This window comes from Hippichthys cyanospilos, chromosome 1, assembly GCF_059441005.1.
Source record: "Hippichthys cyanospilos isolate Australia breed blue-spotted pipefish chromosome 1, RoL_Hcya_1.0, whole genome shotgun sequence".
Taxonomy (NCBI): domain Eukaryota; kingdom Metazoa; phylum Chordata; class Actinopteri; order Syngnathiformes; family Syngnathidae; genus Hippichthys; species Hippichthys cyanospilos.
This window is the reverse complement of record NC_142369.1, coordinates 24,647,811-24,673,687: the sequence shown is the minus strand read 5'-3', so window position 1 is coordinate 24,673,687 and position 25,877 is coordinate 24,647,811. Positions and strand designations below refer to the sequence as shown.

General features: G+C 40.1%; 1 protein-coding gene across 2 annotated transcripts; it reads left to right on the top strand.

Annotated features, from left to right (window-relative positions):
* Positions 1 to 293: 293 nt before the first annotated feature.
* Positions 294 to 18,059, top strand: lnpep (leucyl/cystinyl aminopeptidase). Of its 2 annotated transcripts, none has more exons than XM_088409121.1 (22): positions 294 to 675; positions 4,087 to 4,181; positions 5,985 to 6,187; positions 6,301 to 6,412; positions 7,637 to 7,876; positions 8,443 to 8,633; positions 9,900 to 10,038; positions 10,682 to 10,816; positions 10,912 to 11,032; positions 11,103 to 11,254; positions 11,344 to 11,457; positions 12,553 to 12,684; positions 12,773 to 12,907; positions 13,016 to 13,176; positions 13,266 to 13,354; positions 13,436 to 13,619; positions 13,702 to 13,858; positions 14,472 to 14,656; positions 15,063 to 15,224; positions 16,482 to 16,622; positions 16,704 to 16,785; positions 16,862 to 18,059. In XM_088409121.1, exons 1-22 carry the CDS (start codon positions 648 to 650, stop codon positions 16,991 to 16,993), a joined length of 3,090 nt encoding a protein of 1,029 aa, XP_088265247.1. In that variant the 5' UTR covers positions 294 to 647; the 3' UTR covers positions 16,994 to 18,059. The 2 variants fall into 2 exon arrangements, with proteins under 2 accessions (XP_088265247.1, XP_088265239.1); XM_088409113.1 differs by having other exon boundaries at positions 4,087 to 4,202.
* Positions 18,060 to 25,877: the final 7,818 nt, after the last annotated feature.

Below are 25,877 nucleotides of genomic sequence, written 5' to 3'. Positions count from 1 at the left end.
TATCACGGCCTGTGGCGTTTAAGCATGTTATGCACAAGCTATTACACATGCACATTGCACATGCCTTATTTTGAAATATTTTAAATGTTGCCTCTTCCCTGGATCCTCGCAAAAGATCGTTCAACCACTGAAATGAAATTATAAATATTTTTTTGCATAACATACAGTCCATGCAAGGTCTGTATGTACCGTCTAATGGCCGTGACGTCAGAAATGGCTTTTCCGGTTCCGTAGGCTTTTGCGTCATTATTATAGCCCCGCCTCTTAACAGTCGCTAGCCAATAGGATGAAGGTTTGAACCAGTTGTCAACAACTGGACAGTGAGGAAGCAGTCAGCTGTCGTATTATACTTATACATAGTTTCTTAAACAATATTAATTTGTGTTTGTGTTTTTTTTCTTTTGTTCTCGAAACGACACTGCGTTAGAAACCGCTCGTCCACGTGAGATCGTTACAAATATGAGAAGAAGGCTAGTTCCCTGTTAGCGCCTACGTAGCTGGTGTTCGTGTTGTGCAGACGGGCTAGAGGCAAGCAGGCAGGCACTCACTTTGGTGGCGTGGCCAGCGATTAAAACTATACGCCTGGTCGAAACGTGTTCTAATATCCTGCCTCCGGGACGTAAAGGACATCCTTCCGATAACCCGCAATGGATCCTTTTGACTATAACAGTTCAGGTAAGGAAGTACGAAGGTTACTGTAGTGTATACAGTACGTGACAGCATGCTAACCGCGAGAACGCTCGCTAACAACCATTCATTGTGAGTGACTTTGAGCCGCGGAAGCATGTCGCGAGAGGTCAATTTGACTTTTTACCGATCTGCTAAAAGCTGAACACATAGTCAAGCGACTTGGAAGCTAATCAAACGCGGTGGTGCGCGAGCTTCCTGTCTATTTGGGTTTGATAGATATCATTAGCCGCATTTAGTCCTGGCGTGTTGAGAAGATAAGTCGTTCTCAGCTCTGCTTTGCATACCAGCAGACAGCGCATCAATAACCTCTGCTGTCGTAACGTCCACGACCTTAGCGACCAAAACAAACCAGCATAGTCTTAAATCAGCAGTAACCCTGAAGAGCACTGATTTCTTTTTTTCATTTAGTTAAATGACTCAAATAACTTTTGAGAGTCATAATTTTATGTTTGCCCAAAAAGATAAAAAACAAAACTCAACTGCAATACCTAACTGGAACTGAATAAAGTGCTGAGCATGAGGTGATAAAGTGAAAGTTTGTCTCTCAGTCGCATATTAATGTATTATATACTGCAGAATAAGGTTAAGAAAATACGATTCCCCCAAATGTGTAATCTAGTATTCTACTCAGGGATTTTTACACATTGCAAACACATTTGTAAGTCATTGAACTACACATTTATGATTTAAATGACAAATGTGTATTATGATCATAATTCGTGACATAGGTGCGCTTGATGAGCCTGACCTTTTAACCATATCACGATGGTAAAAGCAAGTTAACCAAAACTGCACAACACGAGGTAAAAAAAACAAAACAAATTCGAGTTTGTTTCCTTGACTTTCCTTCCGAATTACTTGTAATTTTATTTCTCTCATTCTTTTTTTAACCTCCTTTGTTGAAACCCTAACCCCTAACCCTATCCAAAGCCAAAGAAAAAGCAAAACATGTTAAATCTTTGCTTTATGTCCGTTTGTAGTACACTCTTTTTTATGCAGTTTTATAAGAATATTTCTGCACTTCTTCTGCCAAATACCTCCGATTTAAAATATCATTGAGTTACTGATTTTGTAAGTTAACGTCACACAACCCCATTATAATCTCTGTAATCAAGCCAAGTTCTGTCTTATTTTTGGTGATATTTTTATCATCTCCTTCTTTGGATGTTATTCATTACCCAGTACAGAGTTCCTTACCTATTAATAGGCGTTTGTGCAGTCAGTGTGACGCGGACAGACATGCCTGGATGTCAGAATGTATGAAGTTGACCCTCTTCACCCCTATCCCCTCCCCGCCCTTGCATTTAGGTGTTAATTCATGTGACGGCACATTTTCCCCTTCCAATCCCTTACCTACTGGCTAGACATAATCTTTACTCAATTTATTATGAAGTGATGTCAGCAACTAGCAAGGAACCATGTTTTACTGTATTGACTAATATTGAATTAGGAAGTTAAACATGACATTTATTGTTTGGGAAATGAGCAGAGAAGGAAATTCCCTCCCAGAGAATTTGATGTCGACAAGGCACATCTTGTGTCACTGCACACAGTGCTGTGCAGGTTGTGAAAATGCATGCTTGTGTAATCTGTGGTAGCATGTGACAAGAGCAGACAATACACTGTCATTGCTTGTTCTGCATTTGCAACTTGTAGAACCACGAACAGACAATACATGCAGTATATTTAACTTTAAGTGATTGCAACGGCAGCAAAATAATAAATCATTAAATATAAAGGTAGTTATAAAGAATCATGTAAGTTTAAAGGGGAAGTCAAGTAAAACATTTTCTTTACAATAATGTGCTTTATGGGGTGTGGCACGGTGGCTGACTGATTATTAGCACATCAGCCTCACAGTAGAGTTTGCCTCCGGCTCCGCCAAGCCCGTGTGGAATTTACATGTTCTCCCGGTGCCTGTGAGGGTTGATCCCAAAAACATTCATGGTAGGTACTGTATATTGGACACTGGACACATTGCCCTAGGCTAAGAAAATTGCTGGATGTTGTATATGGCCCCACTAGTCTAAACGAGATATTCTGATCAATGCTATGTTTTTGGAACAGCAAAAAAAATCTAGCTTTTTCGAAGCTTTCTAGCCATCTAAGGAGGCGAATACTTTGCCGCTTACCGTCGCCTGAAAATGGCATCAATTGCTCAGGGCTCAGGTGATGACCAACCACGGCTCACATGTTTCCCGAGTCATGTAATGTTCGCTAGCTAATCCTTGATTGGCTCAGATTGACTTCCTCTTCAAGTAGCAGTATATGCTGCAAGAAGGTAAATAACAGGAAACTGAGATTGTGTTTTTTTGAAACAGACGCTTCAGCAAGCATTTGTTTTTGTTTTGGTTCCCATGCATAATACTAATAAGTTTCCTGCAGCAACTGATAAGATCAAAATCTATCTTCACCATCTTATGAAATTTCAGTTTTATTAATAGATATCCAATGGCTAAAGTGTTCAATTTAATTGACCAAAATAATGTTTAAGGTCTTTCAATATAAATAAGTGCAGTTTCACACGACTTTACTGGTCATGTTAAATTGATTATTAATTATAAAAACAGACCACTTTTTTTTCCATTTTCATAAAATCCATCCATTTTCTAGAGCCACTTATCCTCACAAGAGTTTTGCGGGCTTGCTGGTGTCTATCCCAGCTGACTTTGCGGGGGACACCCTCAAAGAACTGCCAGCCAATTGCAGGTCACACACAGATGAACAACCATTCACGCACCCAATCACATCAAATTTAGTATGTCCACTACACCTGCCATGCATGTTTTTGGAGTGTAGGAGGAAGCCGGAGTGCCCTTAGCGAACCCACACGGGCTCAGGGAGAACATGTAAATTCCACACTGGCAAGCCGGGGAGAGGTGGATTTGAACTCGGGTCCTTGAACTGTGAGGCAGTTTCATAAAATGTTAACATTTATTATGGTGTAATTTCATACAGTAGTCAAAGTTTCAGTTGGTCATTTTTAAAGTGTTAAATATAACAAAACCGATCAATAATGCACAAAAAAAAGAAGACAAAAACCTCCCCCCAAAAATTGTGGGAGGATGTTTCATGCGCCATAAAAATAACCATGTCATTTAGCTTTCCCACCCTGTCCTCAGGCAGCCGTGAGGATAATTAAGATGATGCTTTGCTTGACAGGTACCATACAGTAGAGGTACACCAAGTGTCGCTTGTGTACGGTTTCCCTTAAGGAATTAGGGAAGGGCAAATACTGTAGTAAAGCAAGAAAGGAATCCTCCTGTGGCACTTTATTCAAAGTTAATGTATGGGATGAGGTAAAAAAGGTTCAGCCACTTATTTTTCAGAGCATGTTTAATTTATTCTTGTGAGTTATGTTTTGTCTATATGCCAACACCTTGCTTTTTCTTGCAGAGCGAGCCAGCCTACCAAGGAACATGATTGAGAACAGCATGTTTGAAGAAGAGCCTGACGTTGTTGATCTGGCCAGAGACTCCACAGCATATCCGGTACACTCAAGTCATTTCACTGTACGCTATGGCAACTATCTCAGTTTCATACACTCTTACAGTTCTCCACTCATTGCACACAACAATCACTCAAGTCATTTCACTGTACGCTATGGCAACTATCTCAGTTTCATACACTCTTACAGTTCTCCACTCATTGCACACAACAATAATCTGCACAGTTAATTCAAGTCAATCTTAGATCCTACCTGAACAAATGCATATGCATATGATATAAATGTTTTTTAATTTATATTTTTTTTATAAATGACAAAGTTTGACTTATGATGATAGCAAGCATACGTACAATCAAAATGACCCGAAGTTGATTTAAAAAATAAGTAGTGGTGCCTTAAGATACGATCAGCCCAGCAACTGGCTTTTTTCAAGATATAAGATGTGGCGATGTACTTAGTTGTTGCTTTGAATTCTGAGCACCAACATGACGTACGTACAGTATGAGGACTGTATTCAACTCATTTCACAATAAATCAGTTTAAATAAGGGGCCTCAATGAGTTGAGTTTACTGTAGTGTCAAACTAAACAAAACAAAGTTCATTCCATGACATGTGCCAGTTAAATGTCTACACATCTCTGCCTTATGGAATCAGTTTTATTACAATTCGAGCCACTGTAATGCTAATGTTAGCATCCCTCGCTGTGGTTTTAAAATTCTTTAGGCAGCAAATGGGCGGTATGATGGAAGAGTGGTTGGCACGTCGACCTCACAGTTAAGAGACCTGAGTTCAATTCCAGCTCTCTCTGGCCTTCCTATGTGGAGTTTGCAGATTCTTCCTGTGCCCGTGTAGGTTCTCCCTGGGCACCCTGGCTTCCGCCCACGTTCCATAAGCATGCATGGAAGGTGTACTTTTACACTCTAAATTTTTTCATAGGTGTGATTGGGTGCGTGATTGGTTGTTTGTCCCTGTATGCCCTGCAATTGGCTGGCAACCGGTTCTTGGTATCCCCTACTGTCCGAAGTCAGCTGAGATAGACACCAGAAAGCCAGCCACCCTTGTGAAGATAAGTGGCTTTAGAAAATAAATAGATGGATAGGCACAGACCTTTAAATACAAATGGTGGAGAAACACATTTAGACAAGCGTAAAATCATATTCACAGGCATAACAAGCAGCTTGAGTAAAATAAGTTACTGCATAATAATGACTCACTCAAAGTAGTTTCTCAAAAAAGAATTCTTCTTCAACAACAAAAAAGCCTTTTTTACATTGTAGAAAAAGCAAATAAAACCTTAACTTGTAGTTGATCTCTTTGAATCAAAAGTGACTTACATGAAAGCAAAACATATCGATCATGGTTATTGTACCAAATTGGAATTTTTTTAGTTAATTAAATTTGCTCATTTAATTAAGTCAGAAATATCAGAATTTCCTTGGACTCAAGTCTTGTTAGCTACAAAAAAAGTATATCCAAAATTATCCTTTTTATTCCATGGACATGCTTGAACAACTTTAGAAAAAAAAGGTTGTGGTGCTTTTGAAAAATCAATTACAATCCCATATGACTCCCCAAATCTAGAGGACTGCATCCGTGCATATGTAAGCAATGAGTGAAATAATTTATTGATAAAGTCTCAGGGACTGGAATCTTTGCAGGGCCTCCAGAGTTCTTCAAGATTGTTTGGTTTCATCTTCTAAGCCTGCTCCATCTTACCTCAGACCTCAACCTTTTTGGCTTCTAGGAATTGCTTGTACAGTCGTTACATTGGATGTAATTCTCAACAGATAGCTCATGTTTATTTCATTTGGTGTCCATTGAGCAAATGATACACTGTGCTTTCAGACATTTCCAGCCCTAGACCCAGATGATGCTGTGTATGAGCCTCGCAGCTCTCGGCTTTTGGTGCGGGGCCTGGGTGAGAACGACATGGATGATGATGAAGAAGACTGTGAGTCTTCAGCCCGACTTCTGGGCATGTCTTTCATGAACCGCAGCGCCACTCAGAGATCCAACGTCTCTCCTTATGTCAGACAACCTCCACCCAGGTAGCAGGACTTTTGCTACTTATTGATTTTTCATATCTAGTTCTAACGCCTGCTTCCCGGCTATCTAGATCTCATGTCCCATAGATAAATTGGTGACTTCTCCTCTGTTCCAGGACATGCTCGCCACCCTCAGCCCGCACAATGATTGTTTGTGTGCTATTTCTGGTCATAGTGGCTTCCATGACTATGGTGTTATACTTTTTGCCTGGGTGTAACTTTACAAAGGTAAGAAAAATACAGTGGTTTTGTGCAATTTTGACTCCCCAAGTTTACCATATTTACACATGTTTGGCCATTTACAAGGTATGTGTGCATGATGTGTGTTTTTTAAACCAAATACTGGATTTTTGTATGATAATGTGTGACACATACTCCTGGATGCAAGCGGATGTTGCAAAATTTTAACATCCACTCTGTTCGCCTCCATCGCGGGTAACATCCATCAATTAGTTACCGATTTATCATGAGTTGGGTCACCGTGGTAGCAGCTTTAGCAGCGAGGCCAAGACTTCACTCTCCCTCGCCACCTCGTCCAGCTCCTCTGGGATCCCCAGGCATGACCAGGCCAGCTGAGAGACTGAGTCTCTCCAGCGTGCCCAGGGTTATTCCCAGGGCCTCCTCTCTGTGGGACATGTCCGCAACACCTCACCAGGGAGGCGTTCGAGAGGCATCCTAACTAAATGCCCGGGCCACCTCAACCGGCTCGACACCGAGTCCCTCCTGGATGAACGTTCTTCCCACCCTATCGCTGAGGAATAGCCCAAACACCCTGCAGAGCAATCCCGTTTCATCTACTAGTATCTGGGATCTCGCTCTTTCAAGAATATTGAATAGAGAATATTGAATGGAGAAAATAGATAACCATGAGAGATACAGAGATATAGAGTCTGCATCATAGCAGACGCACTGATCCACCTGTGGATTTCTTGTTCCATCCTCTCCTCACTCGTGAATGAGACTCTAAGATACTTGAATTGCTTCACTTATGGCAGAACCTCATCCACAACCCAGAGAGGGCATTCCACGGGCATTCAGGAGAAATTCTGCCGTAGGTTGAAGTTGAAACTTCCTAGGTCTGGGTGCGCTTGAGAGAAATCAGTTTGCTTTTGGCTCGACATACAAAAGCACAATGCGAGACGTTAGCGCTCAGCTCCATGGTTTCATAGAAGATTCTGGGGATAGCTCTGTATCGAAATCCGCTCATCTGACGTATTCGGCTTGGCTTCGGTGAATTCGCCAATAGACTCTTCGTCAAATGACCTAATTAGCTGGATGACCAGTTTAGGGTGTAGCCAGCCTTTTACTCATAATCACCCAGGACAGGCTCCAGCTTACCCCCTGACACTTAAAGATGTCAAGCAGGGTCGAAAGTCAAGAGATGAACTCCCGGTGAATGAACCCCGGTGACACCCATTTTTCCATACATCTGTTTTGCTTGTGTTTTTCCAGATGGGATGTCTTAAACAAGAAAACTCGACATCTAATAGCACTGATGGTGAACTTTTCCCTTGGGCACAATACCAGCTCCCCCGTAGCATACGTCCTCTCAGCTATGATCTGACCTTGAACCCTAACTTGAGCTCCATGGATTTCAGCGGCCGCACTGTCATCAACATTTTTGTACTCCACAACACCAAGCGCATTGTCCTGCACGGCGCTAATCTAAATATTATCAAAGCTACATTCAAGGTGAGGTTTTTTCCAACCGAATAACTTGCTTTGGATGCATGATAATGTATTGTTTGTATTTTCTGAATGTGGTGGGGAATACCTAGTCGCCGGGATATGGGCTGGGACTAACACTATATAAAAGGGCTTGTGAGAGGAGGCAATTTGACTTAAAAACTAATTGGGATAAATCCTGTGATTTGGAAAAACCTTGCTCAGTTGGGCAACACCTAATGGGAGATGCAAAAGAAATAACCAAAATTGTATTTCCTTTGGGAGTTTACGAATGCGAATGAAAGTTGATGCATAAAATGTAACTTGTCGTGGGATAATATTGTTATGAGGATACCTTCTCGATTCATCCACTGCCAACCAAAATAAAACTTTGTTTTATTTGTATTGCATTAATTTTTTTTTATTCAATTTCAATGAATGAGTTACCTTACTCACTTTCTCACTTAGAGTGGATCTTTGATGCCTATTGCCATCAATGAAAAAGAATCTGTTAGCAACAACAAGCAGTTTGTTACATCTAGCATTTTGATGTCCGATGTTCGAGTTGTTAACTTGAGCTTGACCTCTTGCAGCTTGGCGATGGGGAGCCCAGCGATGTCACAATACTGGAGAACAAGCCAAGGGAACAGATAGCTGTTAAATTCTCTGACGATCTTAAGGCAGGCCAGCACTGTGTGTTGACCCTGGATTACACTGCTCGTCTCTCACACACCTATGATGGGTTCTACAATAGTTCCTACGTCGATCTTGATGGAAACAAAAGGTACATCAAGCTACATTTGAACCTCCTAAAAGTTCTGCAACTTGTACGGACTTTGTTAACATTCTCAACTTCGGCATTGTCATAAGAAACAAAGTCAAACGAGAAGAAATACATTTGAACTTCCCACCCATTTTTGGGGGTCTCGGTTGGACTGGTCCTCGAAAGCCCTTAACCAGCCTTTTTTCTGCATAATCCTAGTCCCAACACACCCGATTCAAATGATCAGCACATCAGCAAGTTTGGCACAAACCAGATAACTATCTTGATCATTTGAAGCTGATGTTTTTGTGGAGAATAATATGGAAAACAGGCTGCCTAGAGGACCTGACTTTGGCACCCCTGCTATAGAGAGACAAACAAGCATTAGGATGTTTCATTCTTCAAAGTATTCTGTAGGTAAAACGTCCTGTAATTTCCTGACATCTCGTGCGAGGTCACTCATAATGGCTGTTTGTTTTCAAGGTTCATGTATGGGGGGGGGGCTTTTAACACCTAACGGGTAGCGAGATTTCATTTCTGCTGCAAATATCAGTAGTTTAATAGTTCTTAATTAAAAAAACACATCGGGTGTCCATAAGTGCATTCTTTCTTGATACTCTACATTTGGCATTGCAGATAGGTAACTGAAACATGATTGAACTCAGGACAAATGACCTGACTTTTACCATTCAGGTGTTTTGGGTTTTCTCATATAACAAAATGACAATGCAGATCTCTGCCATTTGAATTGATGTTTCTGCTATGAAATTGTTAATATGTCTAAATTGATAACGTACTGTGTTATGTCCTTTTTCAGGTTAAATGTAACTGTAATGTGAAATCACACTGAAGTGATTTGTAACTTGACTTATGACTTGTCCAAGGGGTGTTGGCGATATCCCTCATAGGAGTTTTTGAAGTCTATAATTCAGTTGAGCATATCTGTAATTTCCCAGCACGTCTGTTACTGAATCGGAGCTATCTGTAATAGAAACCCGAACATACATGAATGGCAAAAGTAAGGTTGCCAATATTTGTAATTCAGTTCTGCGTCATCAAAAAGTTACAGATATCTTTACGTTACACATACTGTTATCTTAAGTGAAAACTCCAACGATTCAAAATGTGACTACAGCTAGTCAGAGAGACATTGTTTATCTATGGTGTTGATTCTGAATTTTTAAGATTAGCTTTTAATTTTGCAAATGCACCTGTCATATTCCACTGGAATTTCATCCATTATTCCATTCCAGAATTTTAACATCTTTTTTTTTTTTACCCCCCCAGGGTCCTTGCCGCTACCCAGTTTGAGCCGTTATATGCACGAAAGGCCTTCCCTTGCTTTGACGAGCCATCATTTAAAGCCACCTTTCTGGTTAAAATCACCAGGAAGCCGGAGCACATGACACTCTCTAACATGCCTAAGGTCATTTTTACATGGTTCCGCACATTCAACTCTTGCGACATGAATTTTGTCGTAGACAGTGGTGACCTGTCAAGTGTGAATGATGACAAAGTATGCCTTGTGCCTGATTGCTTTGTGATAAGAAAGGCTGAATTGAAGGAGTGGCACTCCATCATAGTTTCACTTTATGTGGCTTTGTTCATTTGCAATCAGTGTAAATGGCAAGGGACAAAAGGGAGTTTAAAATGGAAACCCATAACCCAATTAGGGGGAGACCACTCATCTTCACTGACCTTAAATGGTAACTGTGATCTTTCAAACAATGTATTGGACCTTTAGTGACATCATGCTAACATATAGCAGATTTAAAAATGCACTGCTGTACCAGCTACTCTTTTGTAATTCCGACTATAGCGTAAACTGAAAATATGTTGTTGTTTTGTCTGTTGGAACAGTAGTAATCAAAATGGAGCATGTAAATGAAAAATAAACATATTGATTTTCATTATATTAATTAAGAGTACTTAATGGCACAATGGTGAGGATGGCACAAGTCATCTTTGTTTTTCTTGCTGCTTATTTGAAGTTCTTAGCACCTACTCATTATACTTTAAGCACGATCTCAGGGACAAAACAAACACACACCTTCTGATGTGTGTCTCAGGCAAAGACTACGCAGCTGGACAGCGGCCTCATGCAGGATGAGTTTGCAAAGACCAGCGTCAACATGAGCACTTACTTGGTGGCGTTTATTGTCGGTGATTTCACCTCCATCAGCAAAAATGTCTCTGGCACTATGGTAGGGTCGATTTATTAAGGCTTTTCCATTGGACGATCTGTTTTTATTTCAGTCAGACTGTCAATCTGGTTCTGTATCGTGTGATTTAATTTTAGGTGTCTGTGTACAGCGTCCCGCAAAAGAAAGCGCATACTGACTATGCTCTGGACACGGCATCCAAACTACTGGCGTTTTACAACGACTTTTTTGAAATTAACTATCCACTTCAGAAACTTGGTAAACATCGTTATTCTTTTTCAACACAACATTCGAAATTCCACGATATTCTTTATTTCTTCTTTGCCAGACTTGGTCGCCATCCCAGACTTCCTGGCAGGAGCCATGGAGAACTGGGGTCTGATCACCTTCAGAGAAACTACGCTATTGGTAGGGGGACACTCCTCTCTTCTGGAAAAACAAGATGTTGCTTCTGTCATTGCACACGAGTTGGCTCATCAGGTAATTGTTATTTGTTTACTTTGTATAATTTTTGCCTACTTGTTCTGAATCATGAGGTTGTCAATAATGTCAGCAACAATATGTTCCAGTGGTTTGGAAACTTAGTCACGATGAGCTGGTGGAGCGACCTGTGGCTCAACGAAGGCTTTGCCACTTACATGCAATTCACGTCACTACAGACAGTCCTGCCACAGCTTGACATGGTACGGCTTCAACTCCACGCATAAAGTGCTAAACACATTTACAGCTTGACTCTACAGCTTGGTCTTGAACAAAAAGCTAAAGCTAAACTTTAAAGTCTTCATTTCAATCATACAATATTCAATTATCTTAAACATTAGAAATTGATCACACACCACAGTGACTACTACGGATTCCCTCAGCACTTGACTGCAAAAAGTAATTATGCCCACTGAGGAACATACATACTAACAGCATGTATGTTCAATGTGTGCCATTAGGACCAGACTGCAATTAGCCATCATGTCCACTAGGTAACATGCATACCCCGTTGTGAATCAGCCACATCTATCTATATGAAGTATTTTTTTTTAAACATCTGATTCATCTGTCACATACACTACAAGTAAATAGCAAGGCCTTGCTGAGATTAATTTATTAGATAATGCATTTTTGGGGATAATTATAAAACTTCTATCTTGCATTTGCTCGCTAAGAGCCAATCAGAGTGAGATTGTCACTTTGCGATGTACCCATTGATTACTTGAATGCTATCACCTCTGAAAGGCACCCCAGAATGCTTTGCTCATCTATGCGCAAGCAATCTATTCATTCAAATTATATTTAAAACACAAAGCAACAACAAAATCTCTTCATTTTAAACGTTAATTTTTGCTTATTTTTCGCTTAGGTCTACAACGAATGCGCTCAGCAAGATTGTGTACAGTATGCATTTCAATGTATGAAATCATGACTCAAACACAGCGCGAACATTGACATGCTGGCAATCTTTAATGAGGAGAAAGTGTTGCTCCGTGCAAAACATGAAAAACACTTGGCTACTGCAAAATACAGGCTACTGTATTTTCCGCATTTTATTTAGGCGCATCTAAAAGCCTTCAATTTTCGTGGCGTGAGCGTCACGAACATGCAGAGTCAAACTAAAACTAAAAGTAAAATCGAAACAAGCATTAGCCATTACCAAACTAACAATGCGCCACAAATAACCCGATGCTGAATGGTCTCATCTCGTTTCCATGATCGATCGTCTGGTTCTGACAATAGGAGGGGCTGTGCTATGTGTTTTGCCAAAATATTTTATGCATTTGCATTTATAGGGCAGCGTGTTCTTAGCTGTTCGATTTAGAGCGTTGGACAAAGATGCACTTAACTCCTCCCACGCTGTGTCTACCGAAGTCAATACCGCAGAGCAGGTGCAAGAGATGTTCGACTCCGTGTCATATCTCAAGGTGCGCTTTCTTTATTTGATTTTGATTCCTGTTCATTGGATGCACGATTCAGATAGTTAGAAAAATGTATTGCGCTGGGGTTTTCCAGGGGGCCTCCATTCTTCTGATGTTGAACGCCTCTTTGCCTGGGGACCAGCATTTCAGAAAAGGTATCATTCAGTATCTTAAACAGTTCTCCGGCTTGAACACCGACACCGACGACCTCTGGAACAGTCTTACCGAGGTAGGTGTGTTGTTGTTGTTGTTTTGTAATGGTGACTTTTAGTCAGGATACAAATACAAATAAATCAAATAGACGAAATGGCAAGGGTGGTCTCTTCTCGATCTTTAGGTGGAGGTCTCAAGTCAGCATCTCAATGTATCGGAGATGATGAGGTCATGGACATCCCAGAAAGGCTTTCCTTTGGTTACAGTATACCGTAAGGGGGGTGAAGTGACTTTAAAACAGGAAGTTTTTCAGCTTACGACAGATAACGCCACACATTCCTCCAGGTATTCCCTTTGTCCAACTCCTCCTCTTTCTCCCTCGTGTATTGGTTGGTACGTTTTACAGGTACATTTCATTTTGCATTCTCTCCAAGCTTGTGGACTATTCCGGTGACATATGTGAATGACAGCTGTGGTTTGGCCCCTGAGTGCAGACAGGTGTTTATGCTGAAGACCAAGTCAGGTGAATGTACAATATACTATTATAGTTCCCAAAGCTTGTGCAAGTACCGAGTCTGTGAAACTTTTTGCATACTCGACATAGGGACTCTTAAGGTGCCAGAAACTGTGAAATGGCTGAAGTTGAACTACAGGAACACGGGCTTTTACATTGTTGACTATGGAGATGAAGGCTGGGCTGCTCTGAGCGACGCCATGTCCAACAACTTCCAAGTTCTCACATCGGAGGACCGTGCTTCTTTGATACACAACATCTTTGCTCTCTCCCAGTAGGTTGACAAATCCAACACCCTCTGCGTAGTGGTGTTCATTATTTTTTTTTTTTTGTTGCTCTTTTTCACGTCACCTCAGACTGGGGCGTGTGTCCTTCCGCCAAGTCCTCAGCCTCCTGCATTACATGAAAAAGGAAACTGAGACAAGCCCTGTGTGCGAGGCCTTGCTGCAGCTCAATCACATCTACCAAATGCTAAGCAAAGGATACGAGCAAGGGCTCGTCACCCGCATGAAGGTGCGCGCGCACAAAAAAGCAGTAGAACATGTTATTGTGACAATTATTCAGTGTCCTTTGGATGGGGAGGTTACATTAACTCATCGACTGCCGTCCCTGTAAAAGTAAAACTTTGACATTTGTAACCAGCCATGACAGCGAATGAGTTAAATGTTCTTCCGAGAAATGGCAGAATAAGTCATGGCAGTATTGTTTATTTACTAGAAGTAATACTATTTTTTGTTTTATATTTTATTAATACTTGATGTAAAGAGAAGGCTCAGACCAGCTCCTGGGTTGAAATAAAGACCCATTGCTGGCTTTATCTTTGTTCAAAAGGCAACTGAAGCAGAAATATACGTGACAAATGAAATGCATCAGCTAAACGTGATAAATACCTATCAAGGCACAAGCGTTCCAACAAGTTATGCAAAAGGCCTGAAAATGTAGTCGTTTTGCAAGAACTTTTAAGTGGTAAAGTGTAACAAATATGCTATCTCCATTTGTAATATATTAGCCGAACTGTTCGAGGTGGTGTTATCATGTAACGTTGAAACATATATTAGAGTAACTTTCAAAGACTTTTGATACCTCTTTCAACAGCCGTTATTTATTTATCTTTTCCTGTTTGCAGACATATATTCTGAATTACTACGGTGCACTAATGGATAACCAAACATGGACCAAGGAAGAGAGTATTTCCAGACAGAATCTGCGATCTGCCCTGTTAGAGGTGGCCTGTAACCTGGGACAAAAGAACTGCAGGGAACAAGCCAAAGCCATGTTTAAGCAGTATGTCGAGTCCAATGGAACTTTCCAGTGAGTGGAATATATTAGTTTATATTGGGAAAACGAATGAATTATTCATCGACTATCTTAACCGCTTATTCTCACGAGGGTCATTGGCATGCTGGAGGCTATCCCAGTTGTTTTGGGGCAGTAGGTCGGGTACACCCTGAAGTCTGTTGCCAGCCAATTGCAGGGCACGCAAACACGAACGACCATTCACACCTAAGGACAATTTAGAGTGTTCAATATACCTAAAATGGATGTTTTGGGAATGTGAGAGGGAATCGGCATTGCCTGGAGAAAACAAATGCGGGTACGGGGAGAGCATGCAAACCTCACACAGGAAGTTCCAGACCGCTCTGCCGCCTTGAAAAATATATTATCAGTGCGAGAATACTTTTGATAGAACAACCTAAAACATGCTGATTTTTGGCAGGATTCCGGGTGATCTACAGCGAGTTGTATTCAGTGTGGCGGCTCAGTCAAGTGAAGACTGGGAAACTTTGCTCACCATGTATCATTATGCCACTTATGACTCGGAGAAGGAAAAGATGCTACAAGGTTTATCTTCCACGCAGGACGCACAGAAAATTGTGTGGTAAGTAGTGAACTTGCATTCATCCTAACCTAACATGCAACAAGTGCTTATGAGCTGTTTGTTGGTAAAGGATCAATATGATGGGATTTGTACACTTTCCACCCTTAAATATTTGCATATAAATTACATTCGGCACATTTGTGATTTAGTTTCTTATTAAATATGAGTGTTATGGTACTGACGTTTCCAACCAGGAAGTTAAACGTCTCGTTGGCGGATTGTGCTTCTCGCCGTGTGGCTGCCATGATGTCTTTCGATGCCGCCAGCCAGAAACATCCATCTATCCATAATCTTGACTGCTCATCCTCACGAGCGTGGCGGACTGAATGAAGGAGCCATAAAAAGCATTTTACTGACATACTAAAACTCAAAACAGTATCTATGGATCACACTCACTGACAGACATTCCTCTTACCAAATCGGTCCCCGGGGGAGCCCAATATTCCTGACAACTGTTCCGCTCGTGGTGAAATTTTCTACAGAAGCGCTGCAGATCAGTATTGTAGCATGTTCCCCAGTGAAATCATTCTGGTGACGCGGCGGCTTGTAAAGGAAGCAAGACAATGCTTCAAAATAAAACGTGTGACATCAAGTAATGTATAAAATGAACGGGATTGGTTCGATTTTATTTTGAAGTTACTCCCGGAAACATGGTCGTGACAACAAACCACTTGACATCTACTTGGTTTATGTAAACAAAAATGTGCTCTTTTTTTTTTTTCCTCGATTGACATTCTTTTTTTTCTGCAAGATCAAAACAAACATGGACAAAGTTGTCAAAAATATTTGTCAGTCATTTTGTTGAATAAAAGAGTACGTTGGACGATGATTAATATTGTTATCAAAAACTATTTGTCCAAAAGATGCACGTTGATTTTAAAGTATGCAAGATTGCAACTACATATGCTTCTAAGAATACTAGCCTGTAGCTAGAGGAAAGTAGAACCTGCAAGATGTCAGTTTATTCCTGTTGATTTCATCATACTGTGTTTTTGAAACTTTCTGCACACTAACACACATGCAGGCAAGCATAGTATAAAGCTGAGTTGCCTGTTTTTTTTTTTTCCTTGTTTTTTTTTTTTTTTTTCGGGTATGACCTAGTATGACTTTAGTATGATATGGCATGGCGTCTTTTGGCTGGCACTGTTGGATTTAATCTTCATTGTTTGATTAAAATATTTGGTCTTATTGTAAAGTTGTTTTTTTCCCTGTCTGAAAAGGATTTAACAAGAATAACGCTCACGCCGTCCCTTGCAGGCTGCTCAATGCAGGTTTAAATGGCAATATCGTCAAGGTACAGGACCTTCGCTTGATCATCAAAACGATCTGCCGTAGCTTTGCTGGCAACTTGATCGCTTGGGACTTTGTTCAAGACAACTGGAACCAGCTCGTCCAGACGTGCGTTGCGCATTTTAAGAAGAAATTGTAAGTTAGAACACAAGAACAAAAACTGAATCTAATCAGCGCTTTTGCTCGTAGGTTCCCCATAGGTTCTTTTTCCATCCAATCAATCGTCAAGCATGTCACCTCTCAGTTCTCTGCACAGGCGCATCTCAATCAGGTATCTATTTTGATCTAAGAGTAAAGAAAGTTTCTTTGCTCGTTGTCTTACACTTTGCGTGGCGTGTGTTACGCAGGTCCAGTGTTTCTTCTCAAGCCTGAGGGAGCGCGGCTCGCAGTCGCGAAGCGCGCGGGAAGCGGTGGAAACCATCCGACTCAACCGGCGCTGGATGGAGAGGAATCTTCCCTCTCTTCATAAATGGCTTTAATGCCGGCCAGGCACTCCTTGCATTTTCTGCTCCTCCTTGCCCCCTTGACCACTTTGGCTGGCCGGCCGGGGCACGTTGTCAAGACAACCGCCAAGTTTGCACTTTTGTCTCTTTACCCAGGTCTGAGTTGCGCTGGACCGGGTAAGCTCTCATGTATGACTCCTGTGAGATTTTAGCTAGCTCAGGGCGTCTCCGATTGTATCTGACAGAAACATGTCAGACCGAAACACTCCTCACACTTGAAGCTGTCGACCAAACCTCACACCAGACAATCGCACTAGCCCATTTGCTTTCCGGTCTTTTCCATTCAGGGGCCGCATTTCAATCGCTGCTGCTAAAGCAACAAGGACACTACAGTGCATACTTGCGTGTCAGCACTACATACAGTACAGTGTTTCCTTTGCGTAAGCCCTGAACATTCTCCGTGCAGCACATTGAAAGAAATTTGCATTGTTTCTTCCTGGTAAAACAAGACAAAAGCAACCTTTAATGGTGCATCCTGGAGTGTTTACTATTTTAGAAAATATGAGGAGGAAGTGCTTGGTCGACTCCATAAAAATCCTTCCTACTATGTACAGTAGATGGCGCAGTGCACCGCTGTGCTGGTTTAAAGCAACCAATGTGTCTTAAGTCAAGCAAGCAGCACACTGGATTCACGTTTGTATTTCAGTCCATAACCTAGTACGTTTTGATTTGCCTCCAGTAAGCCGATGTACATTCTTGTAAAATTTTAAATTCGTAATGTAAATACAGTATGTTTGGCCCCACGGCAGCTGCAGCAGTTTTGGATGTGCCGTTTTTATTTAATTCGTCTTGAGTTTTAGCTTTTCCTTTTTGTACATAGAATGTATAGATGACATTTGTTAATAACATTTGATCAAGACTGGCCCAAACACTTTTGACTGTATTTCTTGGATGTATAACACCCCCGTGAGGTCACATTTGGAGGTGTTGTTTGTATAAGGGCTCGCGTGTATAGAAGAATGTTTATTTTGGGTATCTGTCCACATCTGCCTGATACAAGTTTAAAGTTATTCCATGTCCAGAATAAATAGCTTTCAAAGTATTTATTATCCTTACTTGACCCCATTCTCTCTGCAATTTTTGGTCCACTGTGGATTTCTTGTCAGATGTACTATTGCTGCTCAGACTGAAGTAGGCCCTCTCAGATTTTTACATTGATTCCTATTTACTTCCCAGCACTTTTCGTTGGAGCAACCGCTTCAGTACAGGCCGTTTCCCTGGATTTTCACTGATCTTGCGAGGTCCTCACATTATTGTATTCTAATGCTATACAAACATGGAACCTAGCATCAGAAAAAAAGTATATTTCTATCTTTTTCCAATGTTTAGCAATCAGCATTAGAAGATATCAAAGTCCGAATTTGCGTCAAACTCTCCCGTATACACTTGCATGAAAACATCGTAAAAGATATACGTAGACAAGGACTATGATTTTTAAGGCGTTATGTTTTCAATTGACTAATTGTACATATATAAAGTATCTTCCTGTATTTGAGAAAACTGAAATATTGATTCTTTTAAAATGTCTGTCTCAGTTTGTGTTTGTTCCATTTTGGGCGCCAGCAGCAATTCATTGTGATGATTTGGAATGAGACAGGAGATGAGATATGATCGTGAGGCGCAGCCTTCCACATGTGAGCAATGACGGAGATACTCATCAGGTCACATGACTCACTGGTCTTCACATTATCCAAACACGTGTTTGCTGCACAGAACAACTTGCAATGCGCTCCATACAGACAAAAAAGAAAACTTGAGTGAAATGATGTGAAATTCAGTGGAACGTTTGATTGAAGTCACACATGGATCGTTCGCAGGTGCAATTGTAGGGAATGTTTGATTTTATTTTTATTGTTTTTTGAGCATCTTTCCCATTTTATCGCGAGTCTTTTTATCGCGAGTCCCATTTTATCGCACTATGAGCTAAATTGTTCCCTCAGACATCAAGTCAATTGAGCCAAAAACAACAAGCCCTTAAAAGTGCAGCTCATTTGCTGTTCATCGTATGCATACGTACAGGTCACATTCATAATTCAATTTGATCTAATATGAGATCTTTTAAAAGAAAAAAAAAGTTATTTTGGAAGAGATTAAAACGTTTTGTTTGAAACAGATTGTGTACACTATTTCTTTAACAGTCAGTTTATTGTCTGCAGGCTGTGGAAGTGTGAAGCTGCTATGTGAAGTAAACATTTTTGACTGCTAAACTTGTTTGAACGCACGTTCGTATGTCCATTTGAACATATTGAAATGTGTTCGTCGAACATACTGGCGATTATATCGGAAAGTTATTGATTGCTCAAACTACTTTTAATGCGCATCTCAGTATGATTGTTGATTTTATCGCTGCCTTATATCTGCAGTACTATAAATTGCCAAGTCCAGAGAATCAGGCATTCACACAAAAGAGATTTACAGTAATTATCTGTCAATGCAATATAGACGTGTTGATATCATATTTAAACTCAACCCGCCCATCTAGGGCTGATTTATTGGAAAATTGAATCATTGTGGGAATCTTCTGTAACAGCTAGTGACCTCTGCTGGCAAAAGCATGCACTGCAGTTGATTTGGCAAAAGCCTTTCCTTTGAATTGCACACACGAACGCTGAAGTGGAATCCTGTTACAAAATTAAGATTAATAAATTACAAATATTTATTTATTGTTTACTTATTTATTGTGGTTACGTGGCAATTAATCTCTTAAAAACGTTGTAACGGACCAATTTATAATAATGATTTTCAAACAATATATGGATTTGGAGACACAGGTCATTTTAGCTTGCATCCTACGTCCGTAAGCCTGTCAGTCCAATTTCATTAAATAATTTATGAATAAATTGGACATTCATGTTGCAAACTGTCAGCTGTTGATGTATGGGCTAAGATTGCTGTCAAAAAGACGAATGCGTGCGTGACTAATGGCGGTGCGTAGCGTCATCTTAAGTTGAATTAATTACATTTATGTTAGGTTAGGGCAACCGAGAACATTTAATAAGCAACAAAGCAGAGAGAAGACAACAAACTTTCTCTCGCGAGGAGAGAAGACAGGAACCTTCACCTGAAAGCTACTTGCAGGGTGGTTACAGATCCTTTCTGCTCCTCATTTATTCATTTGAGTCAGCCCTGTGTACAAAAGTCATTGCTGCCCTGAAGGGTTGAGGAAGACAGTTGGAAACAATGTAAACAATCAGTTTACGATCGTGAGGAATGCAGTTTACGAGTCCATGCTTCTTCTTCCTCAGGAACCTCAAGTGTGTCTCGTTCCGCTTTTGCCCTTTGGTCGGGTTACCAAGCCGCGACCCCGTTGGTCGGGCCATGAGCTTGTCTCTTTCTTGCAACTGCTTGAGACGCGTCAATCCCTCATCTTTGCAAACAACAGTCACAAGAAACATTCATCCATACTAATCTACAAACATCCTTATTGCATATCACAAATATGGGATAACCTCTATGCAATTATTCTAACAATTTAACATTACACGGGTGAGACGGTCATTGATCGCTCGCAATGTGGGAAATCTGAAACCGGTTGAACTTAACGCGCAACAAATGTATAACTTAGGGATATGAACATGAGAAGATAATTAGAGTTTGCAAAAGATGAGACTTATTCTGTTTTCTGTATTTTTTGCATTGTTGCTAAAGTGTTGGGGCGTCTTAAACACGGTCACACACCTTTATTCAATTGCCAGGTTTTTATGCTATTAAAAAAAAACAACTGCTGAAACATAAGTGTTTGAAAGATGAACAGTTGATAGTTGGAACTGTTGGAATAGGTCAAAAAAACATGTAGAAGTTAGAAGGGGAAAACAAAACAAAAATACATAAAATTTCTTACATTTTAAATACATACATTTTTTATTTTAACATTTTTGAAAAGGTCTTGTGGTCCAGATGAGCTGAATGAGTGAAAATTGGTCAAAAGTGGTGAAAAAAAATCTCGGGTAACAATTGTTCTAGGTCTGATATGCAGAGTTTGAAGAAACGGTTTGAATCAGTCAGCTCAGAATGTGGAAATGAAAGGGTAAAAACAAAAACATTAAACTTGAAATTTTGAAAACAAAATTTGGTCGGCATGAACTGAAGTGTTCAAAATTGGAGTGGTACGATTTAGTGTGATTTGGGGCTTGAAAATAATGTTCAAATGTGGGGAATCTGTGAAATATACAAATGTTAAATTTTGAGAACAATTTGAGTCCGAACGGTTTACTATCGTTTAGCAAATCTTGAAAAAAACTGGCAACGTTTTGTGGAATAAAGAGATGTAAAGTAATCATCATAATAATAATCATAATATTAACGTTACCAAGATAAATAAGTTCAAAACTTTTTTCTCGTTAATGTGACATTTATATTTTTTAGAGAGGGGAAGCAAAGCTAACCAAGTGGACTAATGTATTTGCAAAAATGTGCATCCCCTCTTATAACTGGGATTTGGCTGTGTTCATGAAGAACAAATCACATTCAAACTTGTTGTTACAGTAAATGAGCGTCAGCACACCTGGGCCACCATTTGAAAGGCCTCTATTTATCCCCCAAAAAATACTGGTTCGAGTTTGCTTTGCCCGTATTTTGCTGGTGTGAATTTAGTTACAACGTACCAAAATAAAATGGATAAAGACACTGTTGTGTTTAACAACAGCAACAACAAAAACCAGGATCTGTATTCTCTCATTTCGGGATCATAAGTCATATATATTTCATCATTCGTTGTCTGGGTAATATCTGACACAGTCATATCACTCTTTTTTTGCACTCTGTTTATCTAAATAACAACACAGCAAAACCACCTGTTTTTTAAGGTGTTCCTCAAGGCTCCGTGTGTGGTCCCAATCTGTTCATAATCCACGCCTTCTCCTCTGCCATATTTTTGGAACCAACAGCGACACATTTCCATCGGTATACGGACGGCAGCCAGAGCTACCTGTCTATGCAACTCGCTCCCGAAAGAAAGAAAGAAAGAAAGAAAGACGCCCAATCAACACCACAGTATAACAGCAGCACTTGATGAGAATAACACCTCATCACATCACATGGTGTTATCCTCAATGGCACTTTTTTTTTTTTCAATCACACATCCATTCACACATAAGCTTCAACATCTCATCACAGCCTATCTCTCACCAAACATTATGACAGCCAGTCTTAATCATACATTAATAATACCCTTTCCTGATTCCTGCGGCTTGTTTCTCAACAATTTACCCGAGATGTTCCGCAAATTGCAATCTGTTCAAAACGTTGCCACTTGTTTTCTCATAAAATCACCTCACACACCTCACTTGACACCTGCTTGACAGCAACTTCACTGACTGTTCATTACACACCACAACAGATGCAGCAACCTCCTGGATTTCAAAACCATCTGTGTAGTTGCCCATCAACATTTTACCAACCTGCCCCACATTACCAGATTCACTAGTTCTCCTCGGTTATACTCATCTTCAGAACATTCCCCCGGCTCAAATCATCAGTCAAACACATTCATTGATAAATGGTGTTTGATGAAGTTTGTAAGTGATGTTTTGGTCCGCCCAAAATAGATGCCACGCACCAGTCTTTGGTACCTCAAGAAGAAGAACGCCCGCGTAATTTCCGCGTGTTGCCACATTGTCAGAATAAAGCAAATCAACACGACTTGTGCACTTATCGACTAGGATCTGCCGTAGGAACGTTATCACATCGTTATACTGACACACATATGGCATTATGAAAGCCGCATTCAATGACCGAGCCCACAGACTCTCCGTCATTAAATGCTGCTTTCATATGTGATCATGTAATATGTGTGTCAGTGTAACAATGTTGAAAGAGATAACATTCCTACAGAAGATCCATATGGTAGCTTCGGTGCATGAAAGCTATGCTGAAGATGGAGCGATAGATGAGTTGACATAACGTGAGGTGCATACTATAAAATGCTTCTTTACAATGGCAAATTCGTGTCGCCGCCATCGGGCAAAGTCCTTGTACCTCAAAAAAAAAATCTCTTTCCAGGAAAACCAAAAAAGGGCTATATTTGTTGAGCAATTAACCTTGCATCTTTTATCTTACTTTAAATTCATCTCAGTTTTAATACAGTAATAGTAATAACATACTCAGTTGGATTCTGCTCAATTGTATTGAGAAAAAAAAATGAAATCCAGCAAATTTGAACCATAGGAGCATTAGGTCAGATGCCAGCAATGTATAGAAAACATGATATTGAACCAAAGTGAATACATTTCATATGCTTTGTGTACTTTCACACAACTAACACATTTATTGGACCAACACCGTGGAAGGTTTCTGCTTCAGCGGCCCTAAAATAACAATGTAGGTCATTGCCAAACATGTCTTGTATATTCTTGTGTTAGAAGGCGGTTTTGATTTTTTTTTTTTAAGAGTTAAAAAAAATGCATTTCAACAGCAAATGTTGACTTCTTAACAGCTATAGCTTAATGTCTGTCCCAGAAGACGCTTGTAACTTTTCTGAAGGCCTTGCTTTAGGACAATAGGGCTACAGGGTTAGGTGTAGCAATATGCACCATGCGCCACCACCAATCTAAACATAGCATTCTGTTTACTGTTGCGTTTGTGGAATACAAATTAAGATGTCAAAACCAGCAGCTTTTATCCACCTTGAGGATTTGATATCTTCTGTAAATTTGTGAGTAAGGCACAATCAAGTCAGAACTTTAATTTGTAGTATCACCTGGGCACGTAGAGAGCTCCATTTTCCTATCATATGAGCATTCCTCATACCTCCGTCATACCTCAGAGGACAGCTCCTGAGCCAAGACATTTTACGTCACAGTTCAGCCCTTTAGTTTATCGCTGATGCCCCCATTCAGTCACGCGGTTTGCCAACAACCATTGCAACTATGTTACTCAAAGGGCAAGCCATACCAATGCATCGGCAGCACTATCTAAAACACAGGTGTCAAACTCAAGGCCCGGGGGCCAGATCCGGCCCTCCACATCATTTTTTGTGGCCCGCGAAATGCTGATTTGACTTCAGGTTTCTTGCTAAAATAGCAAATTTGCAAGTTGTCTTTAACTTTTAAAAATCTGTGGAGAAAATACAAGAATGTTTTAATTCACAATCAGTTTTTGCCGGCCTCTGATTTCGAAACTTGGTGCGTGTTTTACAAAAGTATTTAAAAAGGATTTGACTTCACAATCATACCGGCCCTCTGATAGAAACTAGAACTACAATGTGGCCCATAATAAAAATGAGTTTGACACCCCTGATCTAAAAGGTGCGCTTCTCTGCAGCTGAGTTTTTTCACATTTCTGTTGGCAAGTGGTTCTTAAATAGGGCTTTTGGCTGTATGAAAAGGTAAAAAAAATGCCTTACTATACATGTTCGTCCTTTGTCCTTTTTTGTTCTTTTTTGTTTACTATACATAGTGGATTTTAAAGACGCGGAGTTGCCCTTTACTGGAGTTACGCGAATGTAGCATGCGCTCGTTTGGCTGCACACAAGACAAAAAACACACGTCCAAAACGTCATTTGAATTACGTTGGACAATTATTATTTTTATTTTTTTTTTGTATCTCTTTTGCCGTCTGTCGCTAAAAGAAGCATGACTGCCCCAATCTGGGTAGTGCTCCTCATATAATATAAGTGCCGATTACAAAAACTATGAATATATATTAAAATATATGTTGGTTGGATAGAAGATATTTATTGGCATTTTAGTGAAATTTATAGTGAGTTTTCAAAATTAATAACAGTCTAAATATTACATATTGTCACTTTAAAAAGAGTGCAATACAGTCACAGCACAATACGCTTGCTATAGCCTTACAAGACTTGCAGGGGACGTATTATGTTTTAATATTTTTTTGTGGACAAATATTTATTTATATTGATTTCTTTTAGAGAGCAGGTCTGACACTTTATGATAATTATTTTTATGGACAAATATATAATAATAATTGTTGCTGATAGATTTTTTTATATGATCCAAAACAGGACATTTTACGTTACAAATTTTTTTGTGGACCAACACAAATGAAGTTTGAAAAGTTCTAAAAATTAATATCTCAGACACAGATGGCATGTTTTAAGACTTTTTTTCCCCTTTTTTTTGTAACCTAAAAATGCTTTGCACTGGTTAAAGGGCACTTGGCTGAAAATGCACTTCGCAGGGAATACATCACGAGTCACAAAAAAGTTTGAGAAACATTGCTCCAATGAGTCTCATGACGCTGGAGAGAAAAAATTATTTTGCGGCGGCCCAACAACTTGGGCCCAATTTGGACATTTTCAATTCTGGGTATAGGCTACGAACGAAAAGAAAACGCGCCGAGGATTGCACTCTCTCGCAGTGGGATGCCGCTTCCACCTCAAGAAGTTAGGAGATTCGTGGCGGAGTATGTTGTCCGTAGAAGACATGCTGCCCCTTCCCATAATGGATTCACCAGCATTTTGAAACCTTGTCAGCAAGATGGCATCTAGCATGAATGACAAGGTAAGCTAATGCAAATTTTCACCGTTCAATTGATAATAATAATAGTCTGTAAATAATTCTGGTCAATATGTATCGAGATGAAGCAGACAAACATGTTAAACAATGAGTTAAACACCTTAACAATGATGTAGGCTAGCTGCTAACGTTAGCCCCACCGAAACAATCTATTTTTTAAACGTATGCCCCGAACCTAGCCGACTGAACTTGAATTTGAATGTTAACATTGAAATTGTGAAATGCACTAAGTGTTTTTGCCTAAACAATGCATCGCATTTTTGCACTTTTGTGCAATAATGTGAAATTTACTGAGAGAAGCGATGACGGAAAAGCAGTTACGATACATGCATTACATACAAGGATGAAAGACCGATTATTAGAGTTTCATTTGACCTGAAATA

Excerpts from the sequence above, each read along its gene's own strand:
- lnpep (XM_088409113.1), top strand. The coding sequence starts at position 648 with ATGGATCCTTTTGACTATAACAGTTCAG. Across the intron at positions 10,039-10,681 it reads CACTCTCTAACATGCCTAAG|GCAAAGACTACGCAGCTGGA; the intron begins GTCATTTTTACA and ends TGTGTGTCTCAG. Across the intron at positions 10,817-10,911 it reads AAAATGTCTCTGGCACTATG|GTGTCTGTGTACAGCGTCCC; the intron begins GTAGGGTCGATT and ends ATTTAATTTTAG.